Genomic DNA, 27,404 nt, shown 5'->3' with positions numbered 1-27,404 from the left:
CCTACGCACAGCACACACATGCACAGCACGCACACACACATGCGCACAATACCGAACTCACACACTAGCACCTAAATTGACTTCTAAAAGCCAGATCTGACTTCCTTTTCCAAACTATAACAGAACAGACTATTCCATTTGTGTTTACATAGAATAGTGCCACGCACCGTTTCCTTATGGTGAGCTCACAGGACATTAAGAGGTACATTTTTCCCTTGAATGTCACAAAAAGTCTCCAAAGCACAGTAATATCCCTTTATATACAATAACATGTAAATGATCTGAGCCATTGAAAACAACCAGAGACAGTTAGATAAGAGATGTCTGTTGAGTGCAGAGCTGTAGTGGGAGGGCGGGATATTAGGGTGAAGGGATTTATCTAAGCTGTTTTCACCTTTGGCTAGGAGACAGCAGATATACACACACACACATGGTTTTTGGTCTAGGCTAACACTGGTCCTCACGGCTGTAGTTTGTCTCATCTATAGTGGGGGGGGGGGTCTGGGCAGCCTTTGTTCATTGATTTAATTTCCTCTAATCATAGTTCTGGATCTGACAGTGCTCATTAGTGTGTGTGTGTGTGAGTGTGTGTGTGTGTGTGTGTTTCCGCCCCGGAGACCAAGGCAGAGCGGCCTGAATAACATTAACATTTAAACCAGCACACTAATAACAGTGCAGCATAATAATCACCACATTCATTTTGCATTACAGCTATACCACACAATGCCTCCTATAACAAGAAATGGCTTCATAACAAATCGCTAACATAAGCCCAGTAATTACCTAAAATCTTAATATCAAAACACTAAACATTAGAGAGACTACACAACCCAGCTTTGCTTGACTCAAATGAACTCTACCACACTAGTTTTAATTCATCAGCAGACTCAGACTCAGTTTACATGATCTAGTTATTATAGCCTGGGTACTGCTTGGGGGCATTTACATTTGCACTTATTGCTGTAGAACAACACAATGCATCTTACCAGAAGGCCTACATTGTACTATGCACTACATGCACTACTACCACATCGGTAAAACAATTCTAAATTAGTTTTAATTTGAAAGTAAAACATATCCCATGAGAAAGAGACAGAGGAAAAGAAAGAGATGAAAAACAGCCTTAGTCATATATTACAACTCCAGTGAAGAGTGATGAAAAGAGAGAGAGAGGAACAGATTATGAGAGAGAGAGAGAGAGAGAGGGGGGAGAGAGAGAGGGGAGGGAATATGGGTCAGAGCTGAGTTTAGTGACCAAAGCTCAGTGAGGTGGTGAGAGAGTAACTCTATAATAATAAAATCAAATGTTATTGGCCGCATACACATAGGTATTTTGCAGATGTTATCGCGAGTGTCGTGAAATACTTATGTTTCCCGATCTCTAACAGTGCAGTAATACCTGACAATACTAAATAAAACACGCAAATCCCCAAAAGAAAGGAATTAAGAAATATTAGAAATATTAGAACGAACAATGTCAGAGTCCGGAATATAAATATACAATATATGTATATGATGGTGTGTATTGACATTATGGACAGTATATATTATATGACTCACCCAAATGTACACGCACACACCGTGGTATAAAAGCACACCACTACAATAAGCATGGAAAAACACTGTCTGGAAGTGAGCTCAAGTGAATCAATGATTTCCCCATCAAAATCACAAGCTACACCAGTGCAAAGAGATCAAATCTATCATCTGTGATCGGATAAGGAAATAAATAAATAAAACTTTCTGTCGTTCATTGATTGGGATGGATTTACCCTAAACACAAATTGCTGTGTCGGCCTTCATTCTCAGACGAATAATGGAGCAAGATTGGTGAGAGGGAGCAGGTTGCAAGATAAATAGAATGGAGCCTACCTTTTATTTTTTTACCTGTTCCCTTTTACGATGATCTCTTGAACCATGGAAGTATCTAACCATGCGGACATGTCCGATGAAATAAATGGATATCCAGCACCAACAAATTACCTACACGTGAAAGAAAGAAAATAAACTGAAGGAATTCATGTACATTTGAACTCTGGTGAACTCTGCAGCATGTAGGAGAGACAACAGCACCACCTAGTGCAACGTCTAGGACAGAAACAGAGATATACACGAATCTGCCGATGTGACTTCAACATGTAAAAAAAAACTAATCGAACTCTTTTGTAACAACACAATTGTCAAACACATTTACCAATTGTTGTATTGTTCATAATAGTCGTTTTTGTTTTGTTTATTTATTACATATCGGTATTGTCGAATAAACATATCTGAAAAGACGGTGGTCATGTAACATCAGTATCACATGAGCAGTGTGTGCATTTAAAGGTCGACCAGCCAGGAAGTTGAGGTAGCTAGCCTAGCTATGTTACCATCATAATGGGATAGTATACGATAACCTGCATGTTGAATGAAAGCATGACTACTTTTAAAGAGTTCTGTCATTACGCATAAAAACGTCTGCATCTAAATCAGGTAGGTTTTAGGCTTAGCCAGATAGCCAGCCACTCAAGCTGGACATAATGATGTCATCCAATGATCCAGTTTAGCTTGAATCGCCTACTAGTCACATTTTCTAACCCTGTATTGTCATGGTATGTGTGGTATGGTTTGACAGGGCCAGGACAATTACAGAGCTAAATCCTGTGGTGTTATTAGACTGAATGATCATCAAGGACAACAACCACCCGAGCCACTGCCTGTTCACACTGCTATCATCCAGAAGGCAAGGTTAGTACAGGTGCATCAAAGCTGGGACTGAAAGATTGAGAAACAGCTTCTATCTCAAGGCCATCAGACTGGTAAACAGCAATCACTAACTCAGAGAGGCTGCTGCCTACATTGAGACCCAATCAATGGACACTTTAATAAATGGATCACTAGTCACTTTAATTAAACAATGCCACATTAAATAATGTTTACAAATCTTACATTACTCATATCACATGTATATACTGTATTTTATACCATCTACTGCACCTTGCCTATGACACTCGGCCATCGCTCATCCTTATATGTACATATTCTCATTCACCCAATTAGATTTGTGTGAATTATGTAGTTGTTGGGGTATTGTTAGATTATTTGTTATATATTACTGCACTGTCAACTAGAAGCACAAACATTTCGCTACACTCGCATTAACATCTGTGTATGTGACCAATAAAATTTGATTTGAATGGGCTGGTTTGCCTTGGGAACACACAGCTTGCTTACATTCTCACTTTTCTGGTTTCCCCTAGTTACCACAGCCACAAAGTCAAAATTGGCTATATCTTAAAAACGCATAAAAAAATTAGGTTAGGTTTAACACTAACATTTTAAGAAGGTAAATTGTAGAAATAGACAGGGTTTGTGGCTGTGGTGACTAGTGACGACCCTTTTCTCAACCCTCCCCCTCTAGGTTTGCTGGGGGAAGTATGCTGTGTCTAGAGAGAAGGATGCTGGGACTTGTAGGCTTCATAGGGAGTGACCTCCATGCTACATCTGGGAGACTCCTGAGATGCACCTTGAGGTCTTCAACAGTCCAACAGACTTCTGGCTCCACACACCACCCCCAGAGGGCGTGGCTCTCCTCACAGGCACCCCTCTGTGGACACCATACCCCTAAACATAGGACACGGCTGTATGGCCCTTTTACACACCCGCAACAGACACTGGGGAGTTCCCGTGGCCCCTTCTCCCTACCCCTTTTCACCCAGAGGGTCGCCCTCTCCCAGGGACCCAACACCTCCACAGCCAAGATCAGGCTGCGAACGCGGCTGGTGGTCACCCTGCTGTTCGGCGGGGGACTGCTTGGCACCTGGTGGTACGTGCGTAACGAGAAGCAGCAAAATCACAGAATGCAGCGTATAGAGCAGTTGAAAAAGGTGGCCCTGGGCCAGGGAGACTTCAGCCTCCTCGACCACAGGGGGCACCGCAGGACCAAGAGAGACTTCCTGGGGAGCTGGGTGCTCCTCTACTTTGGCTTCACCCACTGCCCTGACATCTGCCCCGATGAGCTGGATAAGATATCTGCTGTGGTCAGCGCTCTGGACAAGGACCGGTCTCTCCCCGCGGTCCAACCGCTGTTTGTGACGGTCGACCCGGAACGAGACAACGTGGCGGCCCTGGAGAGGTACGTGAAGGACTTCCACCCCCGGCTGATCGGCCTGACGGGTACCCCAGAGGAGGTGAAGGTGGCGGGGAAGGACTACAGGGTGTACGCCAGCCCTGGACCTAAGGATGAGGACGGGGACTATATAGTGGACCACACCATCCTCATCTACCTGGTCAACCCAGATGGACTGTTCCTGGACTATTACAACAGGATGAAGGACGACGTGCAGATTGCTGAGAGCATCAGGAACCATATGAAGAGCTACGTCAAACTCTGAGTGAATGACGGTAACCACACCAACAAGACTGTATCAAAGACCTATAGTATGTTACACTTAAACTGAACCCAATGTCCAGATAACAATAATCCTTCATCAGAAATGAGGCCCTGTGAATTATTCTCAAACCAGACTGGACCACAACAATATGGACGCTTCATCGAGGCTATGATGATTCTGTGTGTGCAATAAATTGCTTTTGTCCGACACCAATAATGGTTAGGATATGAAATTGTCTTTATACTAGTCTTTTGTCAAGGGCACTACAATCACTGGTATACAGTCACTAGTAGGTGTTGCAATATTGAAAGTGTCTTCATATAATCTTTGTAAAATCTACATGCTCGTTTTATTTTATATACATTTTTGGCCGTTGTAAAAGAATATATATAATTTCCTTACAAACTAGTGAAACAATTTCCCAATTTAGGTTGTTCGCTTGAATGAAAGAAAAAATGATTACATTTTTCTTAAGTCCTCTCATCTGATATATATAAAATGTATGAGTTCTACACCACTTGGACAAACATGCAAATAAAAAGCAACGTATACAATTGTCATGGATACGAAGGCAAACATTGTGAACAGGGTGATCATTCTTAGGGTCAGTCAAGACTACCAACATACCCTGAGTGCCACATCTGGTAAACATATTGTGTAGATGCAGGTGAATGAGATAAAAAGAGATTATTTCTCTTGACAGAACCAGAGGAATACAGAGACATGATACATACAGAGGACAGAGACAAAGAACAAACAATAGACAGGAGGTTGAAATGAAATAAGAGCAAGTACGTGAGGAGAGAATGGGTGCAGCCAGGTTGTTGATAGAGCAGGTCAGTACCAGTGGTCCGGTAGGCACAAGTGGCGTCACACACAGGAGTGCGTACCACATTTCAGAGTAATGGGTCTCTAGTCCCCACTGAGTCTGTAGGAGACAAGAGCGCACGCACACAGGATCAGGAGATGAATGAGTCGGAGGTTGCTGCAGGGGCTTTCTTGAATCGTTGGTTGGCCCGGTGTTTGCTGAGCAGAGTGAGTCCCATGGTGTCGATGCTTTCCTCGAGACCCTCACTCCTGTCGACCTCCACGGTGTAGTCGTTGGCCTGAAGAGGAGAGAGCATGATAATAACCTGATGGCACAGTGTCCTGATGGTAGAGTAATGGGAGTTACTGTAGACAAATACACCTTGAACTAGAAGCTATCAAACTCATTTGTCATACAATAAAATCAAGTATCTCTAAATATCAAGTGTTCAGTGTCAAGACTAAACTCCAGACAGTGGCTGATTACGCTCGATTAGATTGTGCTGCATTCAATTCATTCAAATCACACACACTCACCAGTTGAAGGGAAGCCAGCATGTACTTGCAGGCCTCGAAGTTGTCCATGCCGTGGACTATAGAGGAGAAGGTCCTCCTCTGGCCCACACTGTTCAAAGCTGCTACGATCCTGTCCCCATAGTCATGGATGTCAAAGGTAGCACGCACCTCCTACAGAGACATGGGGTCAGGAGGTTTAGCCAACAGATCGCATCACACCACACTAGAAATCACCAACGGGGTGAACAATGATATCATTTTTTATTAGAATAGAATAGATACTTGATCTACAGCAAAATGTCTGGAAAGTATGTCATTGAATCTTACCTGATAGGTGAGTTCCGGTCGTATTTTGTCCTCCCATTCCTTCACTCTTTTCGACAGTGCCGTCTCCTGGGCATAACCCTGGGAGTTCACCAGGAACTGCTCCTGAAATATGAAGGAAGTGGGGGGGACATCAGGAACATCAGTGACTAGCTACACAGAACCCTCTAGTATTCCTCGCTGGAACATGACCCAGAAAGACTGGCTCATTGAGACCGTGTATACGTACCACACTCTTCTTCACCAGGTCTTCGTAACTCAGTCCGTCCATGTCTGCCCCTGGCAGCAACAGAAACATTGTAAACATACTCAGAACTATACCATCTTTGCCTAGGATTGCCTACAGCGTCTTAAAACTTTCCTGAGTGGTGCACAAAGTGGTTTTTACATCTGTGTTTTGTATTGTCAAGTAACATATCATTGTGGAGTGACTCTAATACATTAGTCCAACTCTACAGTCACACAGTCGAGACCTCATGGCTCTGTTTACACCTTGCCTTAAAATATGTGCAGTTAATAGCAGGAGTGAATGTGGTCTGAGAGATAGAAAGACAGACAGGACAGTGTCTACCTGGTACGAAGTCCTGTCCACTCAGGAAGTCAGCCGGGGCTTCATCAGTCAAAGGGTCACGTTCGTTGTCAGAGAGGTCATCGAGCAGGCCTAGCAGGTCGTGGTGTCTGAGGCCCTCTAACTCCTCCTCCCGCTCTTCTCTCTCGTCCAGCTGCAGGTACGTTCTTCTCAGCTCCTCGTCAGACACAAACACACCCTGTAAGGGCAAAAGGTTGTCTGTTCAGGACATAAAAACAGAAACAGCATGACCCATAGCAGTACAAACGCATACCGTTTTTCCAAGAATCCTCTTCCGGGTTTTCAGCTTGTCTTTCATTTTACTCATATAGATGTAGTTCAAGTCTGTAACAGAAACACCACTTGCTGTAAGCGCCAAATAATAGAGGGTTCAAAAGATAACGCCTCTATCTCCTGTCATTTAGTTATGAGATCCACCCTTACCTGTATACGTGGGTCCATTCTTTAGCCTGGGTTCACGGGGGTCATCTGCAACAAGAGGAGGCATTTGTCAGGTATATTCCATCCTAGTCACAGTCTTCATAAAAACACCAACACACACACTACTTACAGGTGCCAGTGTACCAGGTCCAGAAGTCTTGCAGCGCAGAGGGGCCTTTCCTTTTCCGCTTCCCTGAATCATCAAGACCCGGAGGAACCTTATAACATCTCCCTATGGTGAAAGAACACACATTTAACACAGACAGGCCCGCTCATAGAAAATACACGGATATCCTCTCAGTGAGTAAGAGTCAGTTGGACAGCATCTCATCGATAGGAAAATGTTTCCTCACCTGTTTTCAAAGGCTTGTCCTCGCCGACTGTATCATAAAGGTCATGTAACCTCCACATGTTTGCCTGCATCACAACAATCATCACATCATAAAGACGACAACAAAAAACAAAGTGCGTACTAGAATGATTATTTTCCATCTCGAAATGTATGGTGGTTTATCCACTGTGTCGGTGGTTGTGATGGGTAACCATACCGTCTGGGCCCTCTCCTCCTCCTTCCTCTGTTTCTTCTGCTCCTCCTCAGAGAGCTGGACTCCTCCCCTCTCCCTCAACACCCTCCCTTCACTGGGGGCCTGGGAGAGAACAAGTTAGAACACACGGATACAAGACATCAATAAACAGAAGACATGATAATACAAAATCATACACAATTCAACACAAGGTCCCATAAAAGGGCTACAATAAAGGGGTTACTAGCTGCAATGGAACTAGGCATGTGTGAAACCTACGGTTCCTATGCAGGTATGTATGTATATACAGTGCATTTGGAAAGTATTCAGACCCCTTGTCTTATTCCACATTTTGTTGTGTTTCTGCCTGAATTCAAAATCTATTAAATACCCCATAATGACAAAGTAATTTTTTTTTATTGAAAATAAAATACAGAAATATCTCATTTATATAAGTATTCACACTCCTGAGTTAACACGTTAGAATCACCTTTGGCAGCGATTATAGATGTAAGTATTTTGGGGTAAGTATCTAAGCGCTTTGCACACCTGGATTATACAATATTTGCCAATAATTATTTTCTAAATTCTTCAAGCTCTGTCAGATTGGTTGTTGATCATTGCTAGACAACCATTTTCATGTCTTGCCTTAGATCTACAAGCAGATTTAAGTAAAACATGTAATTCAGCCACTCAGGAAGATTCAGTGTCTTCTTGGTAAGCAACTCCAGTGTAGATTTGGCCTTGTGTTTTAGGTTATTGTCCTAATGAAAGGGGAATTAATCTCCCAGTGTCTGGGGATATTCAATGTCTGCTTTTAATTTATTTTTTACCCATCTACCAATAGGTGACCTTTGCGAGGCATTGGAAACCTCCCTGGTCTTTGTGGTTGAATCTGTATTTGAAATTCACTGCTCGACTGAGCGACCTTACAGATAATTGTATGTGTGGGGTACAGAGATGAGGTAGTCATTAAAAAAATCCTGTTAAACACTATTGTAACACACAGAGTGAATCCATGCAACTTAAGTGACTAGACTCACTCCAATTTGCGTAACACCCTAACAGATCCACAGATGATGCAATCTCTATTGTACTCCGCACTGCCCTTTCCCACCTGGACAAAAGGAACACCTATGTGAGAATACTATTCATTGACTACAGCTCAGCATTCAACACCATAGTGCCCTCAAAGCTCATCAATAAGCTAAGGACCCTGGGACTAAACACCTCCCTCTGCAACTGGATCCTGGACTTCCTGATGGGCCGCCACGCTAATCCTCAACACAGTGGCCCCTCAGGTGTCCGTGCTCAGTCCCCTCCTGTACTCCCTGTTCACTCATGACTCCACGGCCAGGCACGACTCCAACACCATCATTAAGTTTGCCGATGACACAACAGTGGTAGGCCTGATCACCGACAACAACGAGACAGCCTATAGGGAGGAGGTCAGAGACCTGGCCGTGTGGGGCCAGGACAACAACCTCTCCCTCAACGTGATCAAGACAAAGGAGATGATTGTGGACTACATGAAAAAGGGGACCGAGCACGCCCCCAATCTCAAGGACGGGGCTGTAGTGGAGCAAGTTGAGAGCTTTAAGTTCCTTGGCGTCCACATCTCCAAAAAACTAACATGGTCCAAGCACACCAAGACAGTCGTGAAGAGGGCACGACAAAACCGATTCCCCCTCACAAGACTGAAAATATTTGGCATGGGTCCTCAGATCCTCAAAAGGTTCTACAGCTGCACCATCGAGAGCATCCTGACTGGTTGCATCACTGCCTGGTATGGCAAATGCTCAGCCTCCAACCGCAAGGCTATACAGAGGGTAGTGCGTACTGCCCAGTACATCCCTGGGGCCAAGCTTCCTTCCATCCAGGACCTCTATACCAGGCAGTGTCAGAGGAAGGCCCTAAAAATTGCTAGATAACAGCTAAAGTTACATTATAACATATCCGTTAGGTGCTAGACACCAGCCACCCGAGTCATAGACTGTTCTCTCTGCTACCGCACGGCAAGCGGTACCGGAGCACCAAGTCTAGGTCCAAGAGGCTTCTAAACAGCTTCTACCCCCAAGCCATAAGACTCCTGAACATCTAATCAAATGGCCACCCAGACTATTTGCATTGCCCCCCCATTACACCACTGCTACTCTCTGTTGTTATCATCTATCATCACTCTGTTGTTATCATCACTTTAAGAACTCTACCTACATGTACATATTACCTCAACTAACCGGAGCCCCCACACATTGACTCTGTACCGGTACCCCCCTGTAGATAGTCTCGCTATTGTTATTTTACTGCTGCTCTTTAATTACTTGTTCCTTTTATTTCTTATTATTTATTTTTTACTGTATTGTTGGTTAGGGACTCGTCAGTAAGCATTTCACTAAGGTGTTGTATTTCATTTCATTTCACCTGTTGTTTTTGGCACATGTGACTAATACAATGTGATTAGCAGATTTTTACTCCTGAACTTAGGCTTCCCATAACAAAGGGCTTGAATACTTATTGACTCAAAACATTTCAGCTTTTCATTTTTTTATAATTTATAAACATTTCGAAAAACATAATTCTACTTTGACATTGAGGTATTGTGTGTTTTAAATTCAGGCTGTGACAACAAAATGTGGAAAAAGTCAAGGGGTGTGAATCCTTTCTGAAGGCAATATATATCTATATACACTGCACAAAAAAATAAAGGGAACACTTAAACAACACAATGTAACTCCAAGTCAATCACACTTCTGTGAAATCAAACTGTCCACTTAGGAAGCAACACTGATTGACAATAAATTTCACATGCTGTTGTGAAAATGGAATAGGCAAAAGGTGGAAATTATAGGCAATTAGCAAGACACCCCCAATAAAGGAGTGGTTCTGCAGGTGGTGACTACAGACCACTTCTCAGTTCCTATGCTTCCTGGCTGATGTTTTGGTCACTTTTGAATGCTGGCGGTGCTTTCACTCTAGTGGTAGCATGAGACGGGAGTCTACAACCCACACAAGTGGCTCAGGTAGTGCAGCTCATCCAGGATGGCACATCAATGCGAGCTGTGGCAAGAAGGTTTGCTGTGTCTGTCAGCGTAGTGTCCAGAGCATGGAGGCGCTACCAGGAGACAGGCCAGTACATTAGGAGACGTGGAGGAGGCCGTAGGAGGGCCACAACCCAGCAGCAGGACCGCTACCTCCGCCTTTGTGCAAGGAGGAGCACTGCCAGATCCCTGCAAAATGACCTCCAGCAGGCCACAAATGTGCATGTGTCTGCTCAAACGGTCAGAAACAGACTCCATGAGGGTGGTATGACGGCCCGACAACCACAGGTGGGGGTTGGGCTTACAGCCCAACACCGTGCAGGACGTTTGGCATTTGCCAGAGAACACCAAGATTGGCAAATTCGCCACTGGCGCCCTGTGCTCTTCACAGATGAAAGCAGGTTCACACTGAGCACATGTGAAAGACGTGACAGAGACTGGAGACGCCGTGGAGAACGTTCTGCTGCCTGCAACATCCTCCAGCATGACCGGTTTGGCGGTGGGTCAGTCATGGTGTGGGGTGGCATTTCTTTGTGGGGCCGCACAGCCCTCCATGTGCTCGCCAGAGGTAGCCTGACTGCCATCAGGTACCGAGATGAGATCCTCAGACCCCTTGTGAGACCATATGCTGACACATGCACATTTGTGGCCTGCTGGAGGTCATTTTGCAGGACTCTGGCAGTGCTCCTCCTTGCACAAAGGCGGAGGTAGCGGTCCTGCTGCTGGGTTGTTGCCCTCCTACGGCCTCCTCCACGTCTCCTGATGTACTGGCCTGTCTCATGGTAGCGCCTCCATCCTCTGGACACTACGCTGACAGACACAGCAAACCTTCTTGCCACAGCTCGCATTGATGTGCCATCCTGGATGAGCTGCACTACCTGAGCCACTTGTGTGGGTTGTAGACTCCGTCTCATGCTACCACTAGAGTGAAAGCACCGCCAGCATTCAAAAGTGACCAAAACATCAGCCAGGAAGCATAGGAACTGAGAAGTGGTCTGTGATCACCACCTGCAGAACCACTCCTTTATTGGGGGTGTCTTGCTAATTGCCTATAATTTCCACCTTTTGTCTATTCCATTTGCACAACAGCATGTGAAATTTATTGTCAATCAGTGTTGCTTCCTAAGTGGACAGTTTGATTTCACAGAAGTGTGATTGACTTGGAGTTACATTGTGTTGTTTAAGTGTTCCCTTTATTTTTTTGAGCAGTGTATATGTGTAGGAGTATGTGCGTGTGTGTGTGTAAGAAAGAGATATTTCTACGTTCCTACCTGGTGTCTGTCAATATGTTTCTCAGGTCCCTGGTCCATCTCCATCCCGTTGTCCTCCAGGGGCAGGAAGTTCTCCGCACCGCCATCACCACCATCGTCCCCGGCAACACCCGACATGGCATCCCCTGCTGCAAGCTCTGCGTCATCTGGACACACAACAACAATAAGGAAGTCAACACCCGGCCATAGCTTAGAAATACACATTAAAGAACTGTATATTCCATTTGAGCTGGTCCTGGCAACATGGTATGGGATTTAGTGCTCTGTTGGAGGCAAAACGCATCACAAACGCTCACAGCCCACTCACAGAGAAACCAAATCTATGGTGTGTTTTCTATGATCAGTCAGCTATTTTGGCTTGACTACAGTTGTGTACAGTGTATAGACCTAGACACAGTAATGTACAACTGTCGATATACTGTATCCATCACTAAATGCCTCTCTACCTTGGTGCCCGAACAAGGTGACGGGGGCCAGGGGTGCGTCAGACAGGGCATCCCTGAGGAAGTAGGACTGAGAGGCCAGGAAGAGACGGATGATACCCAGGGCGTCCGGAGTGAACGTGTTCATCCTGAAGTCCTTACAGCTGCCCAGTACCTCTCCTTTCAGACTGCAGCACATACAAACAGGGCAAATACACAAACAAACATTGATACGACAGCCCTCTGCAGTAATGTGTTCCATCAGAAAGTAAGGCTGCTACATATGGCAAGGCTTACAATGTTTCATAGTTATTCTACAGAAAAGTTCATCATGTTGAGGGCGGTTTAGGTCGTGGACTTGGAACCCACCTGATGAGAAGCAGCTTCTGTTTCTCAAACGCCTCAGGCGGAATCAGAGACTCGGGCGGAAGAGGGGCCACGTCCACATTCTAAGGAACACACAGGACAATATTTTACACAGATAGAATTATGGATACACACACACACACACAAATCATTTAGTCTGATTGAAATGCCAATCAATATATTGTACATTCTGGGGGGGGGGGGGCATTTATAAAGGGTTAAATGTTTCCAGAGGGGGACACTCACTGTGTTTGCCTCATTCTTCATCTCTGACTGCAGTGAGACATCTGTTGTATCCTGGTCTAAGGAGTCAAACTGGGGGAACAACAAACATCAGTAAAATCAGGTGATAACAGTGTTGGGCCAGAACTAAAGCCTGCTACACACACACACCCTGTGGCTCTCTTCGGCCAGGGTTCCCTCGCCCAACTGTCACCGCCCCCAGCTCCACACTCTTACCCCGCCGTCATCATCATTAGCATTGTTGGATGAGGCCCCATCCGTGCCATCCTCTCCAGATGTCACTGCTTGTTTATCTTTCCTGAATGACAGGTACAAATCCCTTTAACTCAATGGGAAAGGAAGTGAAGAAGCAGAGCAGCATGAAGACTGGTGGCTTGAGTGGTGCTGTGTGTGTTCACAGGGAGCGAGGCAGGGTACAGTGCCTTCCGAAAGTATTCATACCCCTTGACTTATTTCACATTGTGTTGTGCTACAGACAGAATTCAAAATTGATTAAATCTAAAATGTATTTTATAAAGCCCTTTTTACATCAGCCAATGTCACAAAGTGCTATACAGAAACCCAGCCTAAAACCCCAAATCCCCCCCCCCCCCCCCCCCCACCCATCTACACACAATACCACATAATGACAAAGTGAAAGCATGTTTCTAGACATTTTTGAAAATGAAATACCGAAATATCTAATTTACATAAGTATTCACACCCATGAGTCAATGCATGTTAGAATCACCTTTGGCAGTGATTACAGCTGTGAGTCTTTCTGGGTACGTCTCGAAGAGCTTTGCACACCTGGATTGTACAATATTTTAACATTATTCTTTTTTAAATTCTTATTATTCTTTTTTAAATTCTTCAAACTTTATCAAGTTGGTTGTTGCTAGACAGCCATTTTCAGGTCTTGCCATAGATTTTCAAGCCAATTTAAGTCTACTATAACTAGGCCAATGCTTGTCTTCAGGATATAAAGTTATTTTATTTGACATATTTGTTTGCAGTTTTACTTTAGTGCCTTATTGCAAACAGGATGCATGTTTTGAAATATTTATATTTTGTACAGGCTTCCTTCTTTTCACTGTCTTTCTGTGTTTGAAATGCACTGCTCGACTTAGGGACCTTACAGATAACTTTATGTGTGTGGTACAGAGATGAGGTAGTCATTCAAAAATCACGATATGCACATTTTTACTCCTGAACTTATTTAGGCTTGCCATAAATGTGTTGAATAGTTATTGACTCAAGACATTTCAGCTTTTAATTTCTTATTAATTTGTAAAAATTTCTAAAAACATAATTCCACTTTGACATTATGGGGTATTGTGTGTAGGCCAGTGACAAAATCTCAATTTAATCAATTTTTAATTCCGGCTGTAACAAATGTGGAAAAAGTCAAGGGGTATGAATACTTTCTGAAGGCACTGTACTTACTTCTTGTTTCTGTCATTGATGTAGTCCAGAGTTTGGTACACCAGGTTGTACAAATGCTCCACCTGAATCAAACAATAATAACAAAATAATAAATTTTAATAAAGTGTTTCCCCTATATTCATTTAGCAGCGGTGGGCTGCTAAATCGTTGCCTCCCCCCCCAAAAAAAATTATAAAATAATTATATGATTTTGTTTTGAAAATAATTTGACGAATGGAAAAACTTTGTGTAAACTGAAACCACTTAAGCCAGATATAAACTGTGTAGAAAAGATAATGGACCTATACGTTTAAAAAATAATAATATCATCTTTGAGAACTAACAATCACCAAAATAAAAACTAGACAGTCATGCAGTTGACTAGACAGTTGATTTTGTTATAATGTTTGAGTCACTCAGATAGATTGCATAAGCCATGGCAAAAAGTGTAGAATTGAGGAAAATTAACATTAAAACTGCAATTTCTCAGCCCCATGGCAAAATGTGTAGAAGAATTTAAGGAAATTAGCTTTAAAACTGAATGTTCTCTCTCTCAGCCTGTCAAGATTGACAAGTTGTGTAGAATTGCAGAAAACTAGTTGTAAAACTGTAAAATTCTCTGGATCACATAGTTACTTTTGGACAACAAGTCAGGAATATTATATGAAACCAGCCTATGATGTTCTTCTTTTCTACCAAACAACTTCTCACCTTCTTGCTGTAAATGCATGCTGAGCCTTGTATGAGCAGCGCTGCCTCTGCAAAGTTCAGAGTGGTTTTGCCCCCATCGAACGAGATGCACATCTCATCCAACTGCCAGACCAGAGAGACAATATGACAGTGGTAAGTGCAGTGTATATCAATGTGTGAGAGGACAAGCTTTCTTAACAGTCTACTCCAGCCTTGGTCTGTGTGATTTTCAACCCGCTTAGTGACTCAATTCAAGGCTGTTTGTGTGTTGACACACAACATTGTTGTTGATACAGTACTTTAAGTCTATTTTGTTTACATGATTTGCCCCATAATGCATGTCACGGGCTCATTCCTACCTCCTCTAGATAATCTGCCAACTCCGAGGCCACATCTATGTCCCAGTTTTTCGTGAGCTCCCGGATAGGCTGCAACAAATGGGTGAATCGAGTCTCCACTGTGTCCATGGCTCCCCTTAAAATGAGAGATCAAATCATGTCAGATTTGAATCGGTGTTATTTTTAGAAAAGCTAACACTTTATTCAGTAGCTATCTACAAAATAGATTGGTTGACATTTAGCTATCTTGCTAGCGAACGTTTAAATTCACAGAAAAGTCTAATTTGGTTTATATAGTTGCTAACGGACTAACCGGGGCTGCAGGTAGCCAAGTTTAGAGTGTTGGACTAGTAACCGAAAGGTTGCAAGATCGAATCCACGAGCTCACAAAGTAAAAATCTCTCGTTCTTCCCCTGGACAAGGCAGTTGAAAATAAGAATTTATATAACTGACTTGCCTAGTAAAATACAAAAAATAACCTACTAGTAGTACTGACGTATACACCATTACGGTAACGTTAGCCAGCTACCAAAATGTTTTAACACAGACATACATTAAATGATATTACACTCACAATCACTGTAGGCGTTGATTCACAAAATGCGACGGTGACCCAAATAAAAAATGTAATATGTGTTGATAAACTTGAGCCCTTTCAAAAAATCCGCGCGTCCACCATTTTATTTTATATTAGCGCGAGATTTTCTTATTCGCCGAATAGTTTCCTCTCTGACGTCAGCGTCAACAGAGCCAGGGTTTATGCGGTTTGCTGCCATCTACTGGCGGAAGTACCACTAAAAAACAACCTGTACCCTTTTTTTGTATTTCACCTTTACTTATCCAGGTAGGCTAGTTGAGAACAAGTTCTCATTTACAACTGCGACCTGGCCAAGATAAAGCAAAGCAGTGCGACACAAACAACAACACAGAGTTACACATGGAATAAACAAGCGTACACAATAGAAAAAAAGAAAGTATATATACAGTGTGTGCAAATGGCGTGAGGAGGTAAGGCAATAAATAGGCCATAGTAGCAAGTAATTACAATTTAGCAAATTAACACTGGAGTGATAGATGTGCAGATGATGATGTGCAAGTAGAAATACTGGTGTGCAAAAGAGCAGAAAAGTAAATCAAAACAATATGGTGATGTGGTAGGTAGATTGGATGGGATATTTACAGATGGGCTATGTACAGCTACAGCGATACGTTAGCTGCTCGGATAGCTGATGTTTAAAGTTAGTGAGGGAAACATAAATCAGCGATTTGTGCAATTCGTTCCAGTCATTGGCAGCAGAGAACTGGAAGGCAAGGCGGCCAAAGGGGATGTTGGCTTTGGGGATGACTAGTGAGATATACCTGCTGGAGCGCGTGCTACGGCTGGGTGTTATGGTGACCAGTGAGCTGAGATAACGTGGGGCTTTACCTAGTAAAGATTTATAGGTGACCTGGAGCCAGTGGGTCTGGCGATGAATATGTAGCGAGGGCCAGCCGATTAGAGCATACAGGTCGCAGTGGTGGGTGGTATATGGGGCTTTGGTGACAAAACGGATGGCACTGTGATAGACTGCATCCAGTTTGCTGAGTATAGTGTTGGAGGCTATTTTGTAAATGGCATCGCCGAAGTCAAGGATCGGTAGGATAGTCCGTTTTACTAGGGTATGTTTGGCGGCGTGAGTGAAGGACCCTTCTCACCGAAAGATGGAGCACTTGGATTTTATATTTACAAACCATCCTTGAATAAGTGTGATGATGTTCGATGATTGTGGCCAGTAAGGCTGCGTTTACACAGATAGCTCAAATCTGATATTTTTCATAATCAGATCAAATATCTTGTCAATCATTTGAACATGTTTATATCAGAATTTGGCAGCCTGTGGAAACGCAGCCTTAGTTATCGTTTTGGATCAAAGGAGTGTAACGGATGTGAAATGGCTAGCTAGTTAGCGGGTACGCGCTACTAGCGTTTCAATCAGTTACGTCACTTGCTCTGAAACCTAGAAGTAGTGTTGCACCTTGCTCTGCAAGGGCCGCGGCTTTTGTGGAGCGATGGGTAACGACGCTTCGTGGGTGACTGTTGTTGATGTGTGCAGAAGGTCCCTGGTTCGCGCCCGTGTCGGGGCGAGGGGACGGTTTAAAGTTATACTGTTACAGGAGCACCTGTGTGTCATATTAAACTTATGATGTTTTATCGAAATACCAAAACATCAGCCAATGTGTTGTCTCTCTTGTCGTGATGTGTGTTTTGTCCTATATTTATATATATATTTTGTATTATTTTTAATCCCAGGCCCCATCCCCGCAGGAGGCCTTTTGCAATTTGGGAGACCATCATTGTAAATAAGAATTTGTTCTTAACTGACTTGCCTAGTTAAATAAAGGTTAAATTACATTTTAAAAATATCAGCAATGCAACATTTCGTTTTATGCAAAACTTCTCCAGTTGATGTATACATTTTCAACTTTTATTGGACAAATTCACAATGTTATTTGACTTTGCCTCTAGCATGTGCTCTATATAAACCATGCATCAAAAACATTTATTGTGGATCAGTTTTTAACCAGTGGTGGGGAAACTATTCTAAAAATATAGTTTACCAAGCTACCAATTAGGCCTACTTCACACTGCAAGAAGTAAAGCAACTAAAGTCACTACATTAAAACTACTTCGTGAAAAATTGTCATATCTAAACATGAAATGTCAGACTACAAATTTTAAAAACAGATTACTCGGGAGTCAGCTGTCACAGAACATGTAATTTAGCCTATTGCAAAACACGGTTCATGTGAGAATTAGTCAGGTTTGATGCCAAAGTAGTAAGACAATTTTTGCTTTTTAACTCATATTTTATTTTTGTTAAAAAGGCTAATTAACTACTGAAAAAATACTAAGATTTTAATTCGCTCAATACCACCAAGCGCCTGCAAAATGTAGTGAAATTACTTGTTGAACTAGTCTACATGTAGTACGCTAATCGCCACTCCCCAACACTGTTAACCCTTGCGTTAAATTCTACGTCGGGCAGAAATGTGTGTTTGAACCCATACTTTTGTACATAGCACAGAGAATGGATAATGCACCCATAACCTTTTTCAACTACTTACTATATAGGGACCGCCAGCATACCCCCAAGTGATAGCGATAGGCTAGACTAGCCTATGGTGCCCAAGCATTGTCCACAGAACCATAATACCTTTTCGACACACATATATATAGTGATGCCCTTCAGGGCCTTTATAACAGTCTATGTGAGTTATATTCTCCTTTCAGGCTTGACCTTGACACAATGACCTCTCTGTGGCTTCCCTAGGCCTATTGCATGTTTGACCCTTGCAGATGAAGCCAGCAGGAGGCCTATTTGTCAAAGGCTATCAAGGATCCAGGCCTAATTGCTAAGTAAGGTCATACATTTGTCAAATAGCATGCACTTGTTGTGTAAAGTGATTTGAGGCCCTGGACCTGCTCGTCTTCCCTGCTGCGTCAGCACCCCATCCATCTCTCTCCTCTGGGGCGGCAGTCCCAGCGGACAGCGCGCCCATTTTGACTAGGACCCTACATCTTTAATGACCATCATTAATCAATGTTATACCTGCATAACATCACGTGTTAGTCACCAACAAAGACTCGGTATATTCAAAGGCAAACAAATAAGGTGGTTAATTAAAAAGTGAGTTAGACTAATTATTCGGGCACAATCCCATTTAAATGGGATTTGCGTGTTTATTGTAGCCTATAGCAACAGGCGGGTTAGGGTTTAGAACTGGACACTTCATGATTTCTATGAAAATGACGTTTCTTCGAAAGGATTTTCTTGGAATTTTGTATCTCTCTCCCGCTCTCCCACTCGCTCTCTTTCTTCCATTCGCTCTCACACACACACGCACGCAATTGTATTCATGAGGTGCAGCTGGCTTGGCAGTTGGCACTACCTTAAAAATGGTTGCGCTCTACACCACGTGACGCGATTCCTGGAAAGTTCTTGGAAATCGGTATTTTGTGTGTAGCTGTGGGTTTAATGGGGATTTGGTTATTAAAAACACATACCGAAGGAAAGAGATTCAACGCCGCGGAAAAGACTGTCATTGGGATCTGTACCAAAAAACAAGACATTCTGCATGGTATTTTAAATCTTAACATTACCAGCAGTGAGCGCGTCGTGGCGACTTGCCTCGGTCGCGAGACGTTGTCATTGCCTGTTTTGCACCACGGGTTGGAAAAATATTCGGAGTTAGTTTGCCATCTCGCCAAAATGACAACTGATTGATTAGCCCGCCAGAACATAAATAATACGACATGGAAATCCCTAACTATGTAATCTGTCATCTTTCAGTGTGATCGACATGGCTAAACTAGCTAGCTGTTCCCTGGAAGTGTATAGCTAACGAGCGGTTTTGTGTTTTGTTTATTCATCTTAGTCCCATTTTCTTTAGGGAGAAGTGGTTTTGAATTATCATCGGTAGTCGTTTGGTGCTGGATCCACTCGCAAATAGGTGAGATTTCATTCATATAACTATCTTTTCAAAGTATATTTACTTTGTAAACTAACTAGTCAACATTAGATAGCTAAACTGTAATGTTAGAAATTTGTTGTGAACATACGCAATAGTCGATGGCACGTGCTTTATTGGCTTTGAAACAGTGGTTATTTAAAAACGTTGCACATTTACACGACCACAATGGAAGCTTTAATGTAGCCTACACAAAATAATCAATGAAACATTGCTACAATAGACACGCTGCAAACACCGAACAAGGCTGATGGGGATTTATCTGTTTTCAGTATCCCCTGCCCTGCATATAGTGAGTTAACTGCCATTGCAATTTCCGAGAAGTAGTCGATTTCGCAGAACGTTCCGTAATCTGTTTTTATTTATTTATATTTGAATGCAGACGACAAACGTTTCCTAATCTTTCATCTACACGCAGCAATTGTAATACCTCGAGCATTTAAGTGAACGGTAAACATCGAGCCTATTGCACATTGTTTTATTGAAGATTTATCAAGTGACAATTAGGCTTTTCAGTGTGCACCTTGTTTCGTGCTCCCTTACTTTCCATGTTAAAAAAAAAAATGCTTTTGCAAACGTAACCCCATTCATATACATCAACTACCTTTAGCGCCTACTGAAGTATCTTCTGGCAAGGGAGTTGGATCCCCGACGCTCGTTCTGAACGTTAAAACGCGTCACATGCTGTACGATTTGGAAACATCTTTCATATCAGCAAGAAATTCAATTACTACACGCCTTTTTATAGGGTTCTCACACGGCTATATTTCCATGTTACAGGGGTACCAGTACCGAGTTGATGTGGAGGCTGTACGAAGTAATTGAGGTAGATGTATATGTTACTTAGGGGTAAAATTACTAGTCAACAGGAGAGGTGTGTGTGTGTATGTATGTATGTATATATATATATATATATAGTTTGTGTTGCGTTAGTGCAGAGGTGGGTCAATGCAGATGGATGGCTATTTGGCTTGGGGGTAGAAGCTCTTCGGGGTACGGTTGGTGCATCGTTACCGCTTGCGGTGCGGTAGCAGAGCGAACAGTCCATGACTCGGGTGGCTGGAGTCGAGCACCTAACGGATATGTTATAGTGTAAAGTTAGCTGTTATCTAGCACGAATGTCAGTGACTTAACTGCATTAATTTACGTGTGTTGTATTTATTAATTTACAGGACGATACATACAATTCAAGAAGAAACTTGCTGAAGAAACTGGTTTTGCGACTGTGGGGAAACTGCCTGTCTTCTGTGGAATATTTTTTGCATTTGTCGATGACTTTTGGCCTACGGCTGGGCAATTTCGGGTGGTTCCCCAATGACCTGCCACTCACCCGAATCCACGGAGACCATCGAAAACGAGAGAAGAACGGATACCGAGTCACGAGTTTTAGATTCCGACGAGACACGCATCGCTCAGACCATGAAAGACCTTAAAAATACAGGTGAGTGCATGTCCTCATTTTATAGTTTTAGATTACATCTACACACATTTCGACATTATTACTAATGTTCCTATTTTCAGCGTTCTAGTACAATTTTACTAGTACCGTTCCATACATACGAGCATGACAGAATGTCAATAGCATTTATGAATTACATATAAACGAGAGAGCTTAACTTTCAAAATATGTTTTGGTAATAAAACTCAAAAGTCATGTATCTATGGTCCTGAAAACGAGTGATTGTAAAGCAAACTAGTTTGAAAGTAACCTTATCTACATGCTCGTGCCCATATCTAGCACGATATGCATGCGGTCATGCAGTACGCACTGTTTGTACTCATTATGCATGGTTGAAAATGACAACTAAACAAAGCACACTTGGTATTTCATCGTACAATGAATGCATTTCACCCGTATTTATCCGAACAGTAACTTGTTTAGTGTCTTGAAATTCGTAGTAATTCGTGCACGAGGTACTGTTAGACACTGCACTCTGTTTTCAAGTCGCAGAATGTATATTAAGTTTTGTTATAGGCTATTGTGAGTTGAAGACGACTTTTCTTTTTTTACAATTAGACGCATTCAAATGAGAATTTTCAGAACATGTCTATGAATTAATACAATTTGCCTTCATTCATATGTTCGGCATTGATGTACATTTTTCTTAAATTACAAGAGTTGTGTTAATTTACTTTCTAATGAAACGTATGTTTCACTTCAAATGCTGTTAATGGATTTATAGAATTGCCATTATGGGAATACTGTGGAGGGGATCAGTCTTATTTTTAAGAGATGCACAAAAAACTGGTCCAATGCTGTGCTCTTAAATTGGAGGTGTTCATTTATTAGGCAGAGGTGTGGGCTATTCAAAGAGAAATTATCTTTAATGTATTATCATTAAAGAGAAGAAAAAAAATGTAACTTCATATTCATCTCCAGCAACATCAACATATGTGAAAATAAGTATTTCCAATGACATCCCCAATTATTAGTAGGCATTGCTTACTAATTGGTTTATGTCATTGGAAACACTTTTTTTTTAACTAAAAACATAAAGTGCACTTTTCACATGTTGGTGAGGAATATGAAGTATAATTATTTATTTTCTGAGCAAAGCACATAGCACAGCTTCCCCTTTATTTATTTTATTGCCTTAGTCACAGTAATAAAGAAACGCATAGTTGCGTGTTATCGCTTTTCAACATTAAAGTTATCTCAAGTATAAATAGAGTACACACACTAAAGCGGGGATCATCAACTCGATTCAGCTGCGAGCCGATTTTATAAAACATTTTCTTGAATGGATGGTCGGGGGCCAGAAACATAGTTACATATTAGTTGACTGCAAATTGACCTCAAGAAGCCCAAACAGATATTTGACTAAAACATAATAATTAAAAACTTTGCATATGATCATGTTTCTCTATACATGGGAATAAATCACTTGGTGCTGAGTTCCTGTTTTTACTGTCTTTTATGTCCAATAAATTCTATACATAATATGTATACTGAACAAAAAATATATGCAACAATTTCAAATAACTGAGTTACATTTAAGGAAGTCAGTCAATTGAAATAAATTCATTAGGCCCTAATCTATGGATTTCACATTAATGGACAGGGGTGTAGCCATGGGTGGGCCGGACCCCAAGTGGGTGGGCCAATATCCTCCCAGGCCCACCCATGTCAAAGGGTGTCTACTTTGAAGAATCTGAAATATATTTAGATTTGTTTAACACTTTTTGGTTACTACATGATTCCATATGTGTTATTTCATAGTTTTCATGTCTTCACTATTATTCTACAATATAGTAAAAATAAAGTCCCTTGACTGAGATCTCCAAACTTTTGACTGTGTATACAGACCCCTTTGACTTTTTCCAGATGTTACATTACAGCCTTATTCTAAAATTGATGGAAGTAACAATCTACACGCACTACCCCATAATGACAAAGCAAAAACAGCGAAACATTTTTTGTTGTTGAAATATCACATTTACATAAGTATTCAGACCCTTGTTAAAGGGTATTACAGCCACGATTCTTCTTGGGTATGACACTACAAGCTTGGCACACCTGTATTTGTGAGTTCCTCCCATTCTTCTCTGCAGATCCTCTCAAGCGCTGTCAGGTTGGATGGGGAGCAACGCAGCACAGCTATTTCCAAGTCTCTCCAGAGATGTTCGATCAAGTTCAAATCCGGGCTCTGACTGGGCCACTCAAGGACACTCAGACTTGTCCTGAAGCCACTCCCGTGTTGTCTTGGCTGTGTGCTTAGGGTTGTTATCCTGTTAGAAGATTAACTTTAGCCCCAGTCTGAGGTCCTGAGTGCTCTGGAACAGGTTTTCATCAAGGATCTCTCTATACTTTGCCTCGATCCTGACTAGTCTCCCAGTCCCTGCCGCTCAAAAACATCCCCACAGCATTATGCTGCCACCACCATGCTTCACCATAGGGATGGTGCCAGGTTTCCTCCAAACGAGATGCTCGGCATTCAAGTACAGGAGAATTTCTAACCTCCACAAATCCAAACTTAAGAGTTTTTGTGTTAAGGGGGGGGTGGCGATAGCTGATGCAGTGTACACAAACTGCAGAGATTCCCCTCATACATTTTACTGCAAAAGTCACTACAGAAATTGGGAATTTAACATGTTAACCCAGTGGAATTTGTTTTAAAATTTCTGTGGACAGTATAGAGATTTTTTTTTTTTTTAGGGTAAAGGCTTAGTTTCAGGTTTAGTATTATAGTTTCTGACTGCGCATGTTCGTGCATGACATCTTGATTTGGATTACCGTCTGTTATCATTAAAAGGGATCTTGTTTTGTTTGAGTAGCCCAGTGTTTTGTCCTGTCTCCTTGTGCTAATGCATGTGTGTTTCTCTCCTAACAGGCTGGTACTGGGGCAGCCTGACTGCCAACGAAGCCAAAGAGATTCTCCAGGATGCATCGGAGGGCACCTTCCTGCTGCGAGACAGCTCCCAGAGGGACTACCTGTTCACCATCTCTGCCATGACCTCCGCCGGCCCAACCAACTTGCGCATCGAGTACAAGGAGGGGAAGTTTAAACTGGACTCGGTGGTGCTGATCAAGCCCAAGCTCAAACAGTTTGACAGTGTGGTGCACCTGGTGGAACACTACGTGCAGCTGTCCAGGACTACCAGTAAAAGGCCGTTGTCAGGGGCGTCGCAGTCCCTGGCCCCACCCAACGGGACAGTTCAGCTGCTCCTGACCAAGCCTGTGTACACTGCCACGCCCTCTCTACAGCACCTGTCCCGGATCGCCATCAACAACGCCACCAGGCAGGTGCAGGAGCTGCCTTTACCCAACAGGCTAAAGAACTACCTGACGGACTACAGCTACAATGTATAGTAGGACTACAAATCCCAGATGTGGTGTGGGATATAGAGCACTGCACCTGCCATGTAGTGGCTGTCAGACTATCACCCAGTCTGAAGTCTACCTTTAGCCCCAACCACTAGACATGGCTTGATGGCCCCCGTACTTCTGGAAGGATTGATGTTGCGCAATATGGTTAGAGCCAAGTCAGTCAACTAGTCCTCAGGAAGCTAGGTGGAATTTCTCCCATATTACTACACCCTTCCAGTTCATTTAGAGCTACAGTTGTTCATCAAAAAGGGCTTAGAAGTTGGGAGCTAAGGGTTGATTTCAGACCCGGGTCATGTTCATAATCTCTGAAACTGCTACAATTTTTTTTGTTCAAGTGGTGGTATACCCTGCCTGCAGACCAGCTCAGGTAACAGTGTTTCAGACCCTTCTGAACGAGACCCAGGAGGGGTGGCAGTTAGCACACTTCTTTTTTTTTTCTCCTTCTTGTTTCAAAGCTTTGTTACTTTTCATAATCTTCCTCATGTCTGTGACATGAGCATCTGACACGGTGTCCACTTTCATTCTGAATTATGTTTTAGTTTGTTCATATTCTATTTTTTTTGTACTGTAATCATAAGGTGCGGTGCTGGGGTGTCGCACTACATGTAGGGGAACTAACTACTACATTTTTCAGTGGCTTGGAGGTAGTTTCAAATCTTGGTAGTATTTTCAGTGGTTAATTACTTTTTTTTTTTTTTTTCATGTAGCTAACTACTGGAACTACACACAACCCCTTTTTTGTGTAAAATTGGCCAGAATTTCTCTTTTTGCATCAGACCTACTTAACTATCACTTGAAAGCGTTTTGGTGTTTAGGGCTGAATATTTGACTCCAGGGTGATTTTTCACGTAGTAGTTTGGATGTAGTGAACACATTTTTCAAAATCACTTTCGTTAAGTAAGCTATAAGTGTAGCTTCTTCCAGTGCGACGTACTTGGTAAACTATTTTCAGACTAGCTTCCCCAACACTGAGAATTATAATATTTTTTTTCTCACTCCGTTCAGATTTTGGTTTTGATAAAGCACAAGCAATTTACAGGCTTCAAATCTGACGTTGGTTTCTCTCACACTGTCTCACTCTGCCTCCTCCTGCTAAGAGGTTAAAAATAATTGCTTTTAGGAAGTGCTCAAACCTGGATGTTGCTCCCACTACGCATCAAGTATTCTGTGAAACATCTACTTCATCACTGCATTTTCATTCAATAGAAAATGCCCTTGAGCAAGTCAATGCTCACACCTCAGAACTAGACCTTGGTTAGACACCGGCTGTATCTAATGTCTAGCTATTACGGCTGTGTTAAGGAATTAGCTTTCCAAGCGCATATTGGATGTTTGCCCAGGGGTTTTCATTGGATCAACGTGAATCTTATTTTAATCAACAATTTTGGAAGTATTTATTGATTGTTCGACTGTGTTTCCTATAAAAGTTACAAATAAATCCTGAAAGCATGTTTTATCATAGCCTCTATTCTGCAATTTGGGAGGCAATAATGAATGTGATGCAGGGCTGTCATGGCGCTCCTGTGTATTGTTTGAGTCATTCTCTCAATTTATAAAAGGTTCAGTGTGAACAATTCTCGCAGAATATTCCAGAAATCACTCTTGATACTAGAGGTCGACAGATCATGATTTTTTTCAACGCCGATACCGATTTATTGGAGGACCCAAAAAAGCAGATGCCGATTATTATTTATTTATAATAATGACAATTACAACAATACTGAATTAACACTTAACTTATTATAATACATCAATAAAATCAATTTAGCCTCAAATAAATAATGAAACATGTTCAATTTGGTTTAAATAATGCAAAAACAGTTTGAGAAGAAAGTAAAAGTGCAATATGTGCCATGTAAAAAAGCTAACGTTTAAGTTCCTTGCTCAGAACATATGAAAGCTGGTGGTTCCTTTTAACATGAGTCTTCAATATTCCCAGGTAAGAAGTTTTAGGTTGTAATTATAGGACTATTTCTCTCTATACCATTTATATTTCATATACCTTTGACTATTGGATGTTCTTATAGGCACTTTAGTATTGCCAGTGTAACAGTATAGCGTCCGTCCCTCTCCTCGCTCGAACCAGGAACACATTGACAACAGCCACCCTCGAAGCATCGTTACCCATCGCTCCACAAAAGCCGCGGCCCTTGCAGAGCAAGGGGAACAACTACTCCCAAGTCTCAGAGCGAGTGACGTCACCGATTTGAAACGCTATTAGCGCACACCCCGCTAACTAGCTAACCATTTCACATCAGTTACACCAGCCTAATCTCGGGAGTTGATAGGCTTGAAGTCAAAAACAGCTCAATAGTTGAAGCATTGCGAAGAGCTGCTGGCAAAACGCACGAAAGTGCTGTTTGAATTCATGCGTACGAGCCTGCTGCTGCCTACCATCTGTCAGTCAGACTGCTCTATCAAATATCAATCAGACTTAATTATAACATAACACACAGAAATACGAGCCTTTGGTCATTAATATGGTCGAATCCAGAAACTATCATCTCGACGACAAAACGTTTATTCTTTCAGTGAAATACGGAACCGTTCCGTATTTTATCTAATGGGTGGCATCACTAAGTCTAAATATTGCTATTACATTGTACAACCTTCAATGTTATGTCATAATTACATAAAATTCGGACAAGTTAGTTCGCAACGAGCCAGGCGGCCCAAACTGCTGCATATACCCTGACTCTGCGTGCAATGAACGCAAGAGAAGTGACACAATTTCACCTG

The 27,404-nt window shown here is 42.3% G+C and overlaps 3 protein-coding genes across 7 annotated transcripts; 2 read left to right on the top strand and 1 right to left on the bottom strand.

The window, feature by feature from the left end:
* Nucleotides 1–2,315: 2,315 nt before the first annotated feature.
* LOC120032144 (protein SCO2 homolog, mitochondrial-like) lies at nt 2,316–4,934 on the top strand. Its single transcript, XM_038978107.1, has 3 exons — nt 2,316–2,475; nt 2,618–2,730; nt 3,404–4,934. Exon 3 carries the CDS (start codon nt 3,420–3,422, stop codon nt 4,374–4,376), a length of 957 nt encoding a protein of 318 aa, XP_038834035.1. The 5' UTR covers nt 2,316–2,475; nt 2,618–2,730; nt 3,404–3,419; the 3' UTR covers nt 4,377–4,934.
* Nucleotides 2,982–16,007, bottom strand: LOC120032143 (condensin-2 complex subunit H2-like). Its single transcript, XM_038978105.1, has 19 exons — nt 15,903–16,007; nt 15,350–15,464; nt 15,012–15,113; nt 14,322–14,383; nt 13,113–13,194; nt 12,900–12,968; nt 12,657–12,736; nt 12,312–12,475; nt 11,866–12,011; nt 7,581–7,679; nt 7,386–7,449; nt 7,163–7,264; nt 7,036–7,080; nt 6,866–6,936; nt 6,595–6,790; nt 6,253–6,302; nt 6,027–6,128; nt 5,721–5,870; nt 2,982–5,482 (listed from the first exon to the last, which is right to left on the bottom strand). The coding sequence occupies exons 2-19, from the start codon at nt 15,455–15,457 to the stop codon at nt 5,336–5,338; spliced, it is 1,839 nt and encodes a 612-aa protein (XP_038834033.1). The 5' UTR covers nt 15,458–15,464; nt 15,903–16,007; the 3' UTR covers nt 2,982–5,335.
* Nucleotides 16,008–19,315: 3,308 nt separating this feature from the next.
* On the top strand, nt 19,316–26,182 carry LOC120032239 (suppressor of cytokine signaling 2-like). 5 transcript variants are annotated; one of them, XM_038978237.1, is made up of 5 exons: nt 19,316–19,447; nt 19,760–19,819; nt 20,618–20,663; nt 21,010–21,278; nt 24,169–26,182. In XM_038978237.1, the coding sequence occupies exons 4-5, from the start codon at nt 21,152–21,154 to the stop codon at nt 24,645–24,647; spliced, it is 606 nt and encodes a 201-aa protein (XP_038834165.1). In that variant the 5' UTR covers nt 19,316–19,447; nt 19,760–19,819; nt 20,618–20,663; nt 21,010–21,151; the 3' UTR covers nt 24,648–26,182. The 5 variants fall into 5 exon arrangements, with proteins under 5 accessions (XP_038834165.1, XP_038834164.1, XP_038834167.1 ...); XM_038978236.1 differs by having other exon boundaries at nt 19,745–19,819; XM_038978239.1 differs by lacking the exon at nt 20,618–20,663.
* The last annotated feature ends 1,222 nt before the right edge of the window (nt 26,183–27,404 follow it).

Source organism: Salvelinus namaycush, chromosome 38 (genome assembly GCF_016432855.1).
Source record: "Salvelinus namaycush isolate Seneca chromosome 38, SaNama_1.0, whole genome shotgun sequence".
Classification (NCBI taxonomy): Eukaryota; Metazoa; Chordata; class Actinopteri; order Salmoniformes; family Salmonidae; genus Salvelinus; species Salvelinus namaycush.
This window is presented reverse-complemented; position numbering and strand designations above follow the sequence as displayed.

Excerpts from the sequence above, each read along its gene's own strand:
- LOC120032144 (XM_038978107.1), top strand. The coding sequence starts at position 3,420 with ATGCTGTGTCTAGAGAGAAGGATGCTGGGACTTGTAGGCTTCATAGGG.
- LOC120032143 (XM_038978105.1), bottom strand. The coding sequence starts at position 15,457 with ATGGACACAGTGGAGACTCGATTCACCCATTTGTTGCAGCCTATCCGG. Across the intron at positions 12,969-13,112 it reads CTAATGATGATGACGGCGGG|TTTGACTCCTTAGACCAGGA; the intron begins GTAAGAGTGTGG and ends TTGTTCCCCCAG. Across the intron at positions 5,483-5,720 it reads TGCTGGCTTCCCTTCAACTG|GCCAACGACTACACCGTGGA; the intron begins GTGAGTGTGTGT and ends TCTCCTCTTCAG.
- LOC120032239 (XM_038978239.1), top strand. The coding sequence starts at position 21,152 with ATGACCTGCCACTCACCCGAATCCACGGAGACCATCGAAAACGAGAGA. Across the intron at positions 21,279-24,168 it reads GAAAGACCTTAAAAATACAG|GCTGGTACTGGGGCAGCCTG; the intron begins GTGAGTGCATGT and ends CTCTCCTAACAG.